This window comes from Chinchilla lanigera, unplaced genomic scaffold (assembly GCF_000276665.1).
Source record: "Chinchilla lanigera isolate Chin_1 unplaced genomic scaffold, ChiLan1.0 scaffold00020, whole genome shotgun sequence".
NCBI classification, from domain to species: Eukaryota; Metazoa; Chordata; class Mammalia; order Rodentia; family Chinchillidae; genus Chinchilla; species Chinchilla lanigera.
Genome location: NW_004955421.1, coordinates 16,992,176 through 17,000,756, shown reverse-complemented (window position 1 = coordinate 17,000,756; position 8,581 = coordinate 16,992,176). Strand labels below are relative to the sequence as shown.

The following is an 8,581-nucleotide window of genomic DNA, read 5'->3' as shown; positions in this document are numbered from 1 at the left end:
AGAGAGAGAATTTTTGCTCTGTATGTGCTGTCAGACCATAAGTGACTGATAATTTGTGAATCCTTCCATCGCCTGCATGAAGAACTAGTACACTATATGCACATGTAAATGTATTAACCTGCCATAAGAGGAAGCTCTGGTATTTTCCTTTAAATGCAGTAGTTAGTGGACAGAAGGTTAAATCAATAAATGTTTTATTGAACTGAATTCCAATTAAATTTAAAACTTCTTTGAGGAACATTGACTTTAATTTATGATACTTAAGTATTCATTCTAAACCGAACAGAAACTTTCAGCCCTATTTTATAAACTGAAAGCCAGATCTGAATTTGGATCTCAGATATGCCACTCAGTTCTGTGACCCCAGGTCATTTGTTTATTTAATTTCTGCAACTCAACTGCCTCATCTGCAAAATGGGTATACTAATATGAACTATTTCCCAAGTGGTGATGTGGCTACAAGTGAGATATCACTCCATATACAGGAGGCTAGCAGCCCTCGGCAAGGAGAAGGAACTGATTAAATGTGAGTTCCCCTCCCTGTGTCCCTAGTGCAACATAATATAATGTGATATTTAGAATTTTAATTCAGGCAATTACTTAAGTAGTAATTGCTATTTGTATTTACATAGCTGCTTTGATCCAAGAAGCTCAAAGGGCTTACTATATTTAGCATTTTAATAAATGTTTCATTTGCATTCTGTTGATTCTGTTTACCCACACCAAAACTTGGAATTTTTTAAAGCAAGACAGTCAGAAAATAAGGAAAGAAGACAAAAATCTTCCTGTTTAGGGGTCTCCCAGAACAGTTTCTATTTACTTAGCAGGTCAAAACTCCCTCTTCGTGTGAAATGAAGGGTGAGAGACGTGGGTATACCTGCTTCCTCGTACAGCTCCTTTTAGCTTCTGCCTGCTCAACTCCATCCCTGCCACACTTCTCTGAGGCACTGACAACAGAGGTGTTTATTGCACCAATGAATTTATATATAATCAGCACAATAAACGTTATTAAATTGTCGGATGAAAAGCAAAGCACGTAGTGCAGCACCAGTACTGAATTCTAATGATGCTGAATGTCCGTGATTGTACAGGGACAGGATCTTAACAAGCCTTGATTTGAGCGTTGGCATCCGCCTCACAAATCACATGGGCTGCTCCTCCCGTAACGCTGCTGAATATTGATAAATGTCTCCACCCCGCGCAACAGGGAAGTGGGTTTCTATTGGCAATCTTTACCAAAGTGTGTTTTTTCCCTTCTCTACACTCAAGGGTTTACCCTGAATGATTTAATTATAATTTTCCTTGTGTAAGACAAATTAAAGAGGAGAGTAGGAGTGTCGTGCCAAGCACATTATTTATCTCCTTAACAGATTGCAGCTCACCAAACCCCAGAGCTGCTGCTGTGGCGGCTGCTCGCAGGGGCTGCAAAATGCATGGGGGTGAGAGTGAGAGAGACGCAGTTTTCCAAACGGCAAGGAAATCTGCAACCTGGTGAGAGAATTAGACACACCGCTACTTTACAAACAAACAGCAACTCTTGTAGTGTACCTTTGCCCAACAAATCTCCTAGACCACTCCCAGATCCTTTTAGGAAAATCCTTAAAGCTACTAACCCCAGAAGGAGCTGCAGGGCCTGTTGCTTGTCCCGTTACTGCTCCCTGAGAATCCAGGAAAAAGAGTATGCCCAGAAATCAAGGGAGAGCCGGCAAGGTCACAGATCACAAAGACCCTGGTAAGGATGGCAGACAACTTCTCTAAGGCAGTTACAGGAATGTCCCGTTCAGCGTATATGAGAACATACTTTTTTTAGTGACAACTTTCTTCTCTCTTCTTTCCTTTCTTCCACATTTTTCTACTGTTTACACTGGATATCACACATGGAAAGATTAAATTAAACCTCATAAAATAATGGCATTTCATATCCATTTTAAGGCCCTGTATATGCACACATAAAGCTGACTACCAACTGATTTTTGAACGACAAACTGAATGATAAGCTTAAAACTGTGAATTATTTTTACCTTGGAGAGTTCATTTATCTTGATGGATACATTCAGTTAGGATAGGCTGACTAGGGGTTGAGGCTGTAGCTCAGTGGTAGGGAATAGTTTGTGCACAAGGAAGGCCCTGGCTTAAATTCCCTGTACACAACTAAGGAAAAATAAAATAAAATGTGCTGAACAGAATTTTCTTTCACTCCAGGAACATGTGGGAACCTACCAGGTAATATAGAATGAGAGAATCAAGAAATTTAAGCGATAACATAGAATTTCATAGCTACTTTCTCTTCCAATGTACAACTGGAGACCTTAGCCTGTTTTTACCTCCACATAAGGCTCAGTGGGATCTGAATTCTCGTCTGAACCATAGTCTAATGTAGGCACGTAGTATAATGAAGATTAAGCATAATGTTCGTGCAGACAAATAAGGACCATTAAAAAAAAATCAAACAAACTTAGTCTCCTGGAATTAGACTGTCCCCTAGATCCATTTACTTCCAAGTGTACCTTAAGATATGAAAAGGGCTATTCTTCTCTTGCTAGCCTCCTCGCTAATCTACCGGCTGACTGCAGTATATAACCTTTCACCATGAATCTGAGTGCAGTGCATCTAAACAAGAGGAGTTTTCCATGTCACAGGAAGCCTGCGCAGGCTCCACAGCGGCCAGCAAGATTGCAGCAAATACCTTAAGTGCACCAGTTGGCATTTCTCAGTGGACAGCCTCCTGCTCTGCGTATGGATAAAGATGTAATTCAATCCCTCGGCAGCAAAGGGACAGCACCAACCTCTGGATAGGAAAATCAAGCACGGCAAAGGACGACAGCCTAGAACCATTTCTTTAAAGCTATGTTAGATTTTCTATTTTGAAAAAAAATAATGAGGACATCGTAAGGGATTCCGAGTAAGAGCTCAGTTTGGCCTCCCCACTGGAGACATATCTATCCCCACTGGAGACAAAAGCCATGTTTCACCCAGTAGCTCCAAACTGTCCACCATGCTATTGTTCAAACTCTTCTAAACCAGCAAGTTTAGAGTATTTACAAAGAATTTAAAAATTCTTCAATGACTGCTATAAATATTTTGAAAAATCTTGAACTGATTTACAAATTTTTGTTAAATCATATATTACCCTTACCTCTGATAATCTCTGATGGTTTGTATGCTCAAATGTGATACAGACGTACGTGGGTACGTGCTTCTATCTGTACATGTACACATACAACCATGTATCTCTTAGCTGAGATACATCCTGAGAAGTACGACTCTAGGCAACTTTGTGGATGTATGATTATTACAAAGCGTACTTACACAGAACTGGATGGTCCAGTTTAACACACACCTAGGCTGCCAGAAGGAGTGTGAGTGTGTGTGTGTGGTACAGCCTATCACTCCTAGGGACATGATGAACAAAACAGCATGAGATTAAATCAAGCACAAGAGAAATGATGCAATCAAGAGATAAGGTAAACATGTGATGCACGAGGCTGCTGCCAGCCTAACACAGCAGCTACTTACAGTCAATTTTTTTAATAGGTAGGAGTACACTCTAACGATTAAAAAGCACAGTAAGTATGTGAACCAGCAACGTACTTGTTTATTATCATTATTATTATGTACTGCACATAATTGCATGTGCTATTCTTTTATGTGACTGACTGCGCAGGCTGGTTTACCCCAGTATCCCACAAATACATGAGTAATATACCGTGCTATCACGTCACGATGGCTAGAGCGTCACTAGATAATGGGAATTTTTCAGCTCCATTATAATCTTATGGGACCACCACCGCGTATGCGGGCTGCTACTGACCAAAACATTCTTTGGAATCTGACTTACGTACATTCAGATATTTTTTCTGATATAAAGACACATACCTGCTTAAACACTGGGCTCAGTGCTCTATTTATGAGAAAGATATGAAATTATATTTTAAATGCTTAACTGAAATAAATTTTTTCACTGAGTTATTTCTGCTTAAACACAAAATTTGCTTCTTCCTGATGGAAATTGCATTTACTATCATATACTACTTTTAATGTTTCTTCTCTTCTTTGTTTGGAAGCTCTGCATATGAAATACATAGAAAACAGTTTAAAAATAGTAAACTGAAAATCAGTTGTCAATTTTACGAGCATTATATATTCCACTTCTAAAGCATCTGAACAGCGGCATTAGCAGCAGTACTTCAAGGTGCTAAGATACCGTAACATGAATCAACAGCTTTATTTTCTTAGAAATCCACACTAACACGATGCGTTCTAGATCTCTACACCAATCTCAGCTTCAACGAACATGCTCGTGAACCTTGGGGCAACTAAGAAATATTAAGTCCTAACCTCCATGGGGGAAGACAGCCGCTGAGACAATGCTGGCTACATTCACGATGAGAAGACAGCACGGTGCAGGTGCCACGTGCGCACATACAATGCATGCTTCCACCTCTCCGGCTTTCAGACCTCTGCTCAGTGCCTACACAGAAAAGGCCATGTGTTCCGGGGACACATGATGGAAAAGATGGGGGGGCAGTGTAGACTAACATAAGTTCTATGTTTTCTCAAACCACGACTCAAAATTGCCCACAGCAGACACTACTGTTCCTTGGGAAGGTGTTTGGAGCCAAGGAATTCAGCTTGTACAGAGTGAGCACTTGGCAGAGGGAGTCAGCCTGGAAGCCTTGAAATCCAACCCATCCAATGAGAAACTCCAAGACTTCTGCCCGGGCTCCTAAGCTGAGAGGAGATCTACATAAGTGCTAATTCCATGTTGAAAAGGTGAAAATAATTAGATGCTTCACACACAAACCATACAAAATACTTTCGTAAGGAACAACAATCCAGCCATGTGAATCCAATTTGAAATCACTGAGATATGGCAAGCAAGGCCACCAGTCCCTCCCAGGTGAAAGACAGCAATGGATGCTGGATACACGTCCGAGGCTCGTCCCTACCTTTCCCTCTTGGGAGTGTGGACCGACAGCTGTCCATTGGTAGAGGCATGTGGGTTCATTATCAAGGAAGTCTTGGAAGGTGCAGAGGAAGACACACATGTCGTGGTCAGGTCCAAACTGCTGTGATTGTTGCCTGTGGTTTCTTCTGCAGTATGAGCACTTGTCACTTCTTTCCAGAGCTGCTGCAGTTCTGTTGGAATCATGCCTGAAACAAACAAATTGGATAATTAAATCAATTAACAGCTAATTCCGTCCTCTTCAAACAGTAATTAAATCAAAGAGTCAGTAAACAAAGCCTAGTGTTAGGGGGGCTTTTGGTATGTGCAGTTCTTTTCCCCTCCCGACTAAGGCAAATACGGTAGTAATAAGCGTGTCCTCCTACTGAGCAGCTGAGTTGAAGTGCCCTCCTCACACACAACAGACACCCATGAAAAGGATTCAAAACAGTTATTTTGCAACAACAGTGTGGCTCCATTCATCTAAAACGCTGCTTCTCAAGTTCAAGAAAAAAATAGAGATGTGACTTTATTTTTAGACACACAGAAAGGCTCAAAATACATTTGTTCTACTATATTCTTATGACAACATGAACCACAAAATGAATAATTTTTGTGCTTAAGTCTTAAATGATGACAAATAGCTTTGTTATTAAATATAGTTTTTATTAATCACTTTTAGACATAAATTATGAATTCATATCGTCTTCCTGAAATGCTTTTCAACTTTTAACAGTCAAATTGATTATACTATGATTATTTCATTAACACACCTATCTTCCTCATTAATTTTGGTTTCTAGTACCACATGCTTAATTGATGGATGTGTCTACTGAGAAACTGTGTAACTTTTTATACAAGTAACACTATTATTACTGTCATTTCTTAGATCAATGCTAATGAACCATCGCAGAATAAAATGAAAATGTAAAATAAACCTGGAGTGCTAAAGTTCTCTTGTTTTTCAAGGGGGTGAAAACGGACATAGGTTTTAAGGAGTAGGTATCACCCTTTTTTTTCCCTATGAAAGAAATACAATCAGTATGTCAATCTCACTACTGTGGGCCTCTTAGTCTTTATCCTGGCGGCATGCCTCAATAGCCTAGGATTTCCAAATCCTACCTCGATGCATATTCTAATACACACATGCACAGAAGAAAAAAGGTTCTGAATTGCAGCTAACAACAGCAGCAGCAGCAAACAGCAACAGCTTCCTCTGAGAGAACACTGAAAAGAAACCACACACCCTGTATCTCATAAGGCAATTTGACAGTAGAACTGGTCATCTGGATTTCTGATCCTTGTTGCAATTAAGTGCATCACAGTTATCCTAGAAAGCCTGCCATTTTCTCTGTATACAGTAGCAGCCGAAACAGGCATGTTTCTTGCCAAACCAAAGGTATTGAATTAAAGAAGGCCGTGTGCATTATATTCATTTGAAACACATAATAAAAAATGCCAAGGTCTAAATTTAATTTATTTTTGTCATTTAGAATACAATGGATAGATAATCATCTCAACGTGATCAGCCAAACATCTTTACTTTGCTAAACTGTTAAAGATTTTAATTATGCCAGCATTGGAGAGCACTGGTCTAATGAGGCGATGGACTCCAGAGAATCCGAGTGGTTAAGAACTGTGAAATGAGTCTGATAGGATTTTTTTATATTCACGGTGGATCGTTTGCATATCAAAGAGGAGTAAATTATTGCACAGCAGACCAATAACCTTCCCCGCCTTTCTGCAAGGCGCCTTAACAAAAACAGTTGGTCTCTCCTAACGGCTCTCCACGAAAATGTTCAAATGCTCAAGTGTTTGCAATTAATATATATTATAAAGGAGACTTCAAGTGATACATTAAGTGGTCAGATATTCTGAGAATGAATCTTCAACAGCCAAGTCCGTTCTCCTCTCCCTTCGTAAAAATCAAATGCCAATTATATTTTGACGGATTCTGTCCCAAATGAGCATTTAGTTATTAGGCATATTCAATTATTACTTTTCCCTTGAAATTAAACGTTGGAGGCAAATTAAACAAAGGGAAAGGTCACTACACAATCCCACGTCCAGTTTTGCTACATCTGGGCTATTATTTTCAAACACCTTCAAAGTGACAGGTGGGATGCACCTGTAGCAAGCGGGCCTGGCACAGTGCTTTGTATGTGGACGATTACCTGTGAGTTCGGCTGACCCTCATACTACTGTTTATCCAGTGGAAACAGTAGTAAGTAGGCCTGTCTGTTGATGATACATCATAGTGCTATAAAACTACACAAGTCAACATCTACAGTATTTTTATTTTCTATTGCATAAACATATGAAAAGAACAAACCACCTGGGTTTAAACTCAAATTAATTGCTTTCTGGGCCAGCTGCAAGGGAAGAACAGGGTTCTAACAACTGTGTGAACACCCTCCCTCTGAGAGCAGCAGAACTTTGAGATTGTTTCAAAAGTATACTGTTTACCCAGCAAAGCAAGACAAAGGCAAGTGCATTCACCACTTGAATTCACCTGGAGTACACTGATGCTCCTCTCCTTTTTTTTTCTATGAATTCTAGTAGGCTAGCAAAATTAGTAACTCATCGAGTAACAACATTGGTATTTTTGGGTCAAATCTCAACGTGATAATTACACTTAAGAGCATTCTCATCAGACTTAAGTGAGTCCAGTCAAATCATTCCCTCCATCTGTGATACCCTTTGTCAGTGACAGTCAGTCAGCTGTTAGCTCAGTGAACGCTACCTAGCAAAGGCTGATGGAATTGGATAGCAAAGTTCTCACGACAGAATTAAGACAGAAAAGTAAGCTAGTAACTCATCAGACCGAACTGACATCCAGTTTCTAGAAAGCATGCATTTCTTCCAAAATGGTAGCATCAGAATAATAGCAAGCTAAACAAATCCATTAGGAGGTACATAAGCAGCTTGTAATTTTCTCGTACCTAGAGTTTACATTTAAAAAAATTAAAAGATCAGAATGAGAGTGAAGGAATATTTCTGGGTAACATTACTGGTTCTACGGAACATCAAATGATGAAAGAGACCAGGGTGAAAACAAATATGCTAATTATGCAAAACAGAGAGAGGGCCCTACATTTACACAGTTTTAAAGTAACTTAGCAAGGCCATGAACAGGTATGTAAAAGCATTTTGATGATTTTATTATGAAGTGAGCACTACCAGCACTTTACACAATATAACCCCTGTGCCTTGCTACATTTCTGTTTTCAGGACAACTGGTTCCTTCATTAGAAAAGAAAATGCAGGCACAGGTTTAAAAAATGTATGTTGTGGGGACAGTTGACAGATTACTGTTCGTGGAACTCAATTTTACAACCCCAGGTATCACTGGCTCAAAGACAGAGTTGATCAACCTTTTTTTGTCCTTGTACATCCATACCCAGGTGACCATGTTCAAGCAAGCAGAAAGTTGATTTAAACCTCGTAATGATATCAGTTTTAAGCCATCATCTCTCTGATAAAAAAGAATTGTGTTGTAGTCCAACGCGACTGAATTCTCCAGGCACTTTGGATGAGGGGGTAGGGGAAAGAAAACCATCCTCCTGATTCAGGAGAGATGGCAGTAACAGTGTGGTTCCCTTTGCTACAAAAACTTGACTTCAGAAATGTTTACAC

The 8,581-nt window shown here is 39.7% G+C and overlaps 1 protein-coding gene across 10 annotated transcripts in view; it reads right to left on the bottom strand.

Moving 5' to 3' along the window:
• Foxp1 (forkhead box P1) overlaps positions 1 to 8,581 on the bottom strand; it is a 480,479-nt gene that overhangs the window by 75,167 nt on the left and 396,731 nt on the right. For all 10 annotated transcript variants that reach the window (XM_013513674.1, XM_013513677.1, XM_013513676.1 and 7 more), the window contains one exon: positions 4,950 to 5,154. In XM_013513674.1, the coding sequence (XP_013369128.1) occupies positions 4,950 to 5,154 (205 nt within the window). The remainder of the gene's footprint in view (positions 1 to 4,949; positions 5,155 to 8,581) is intronic.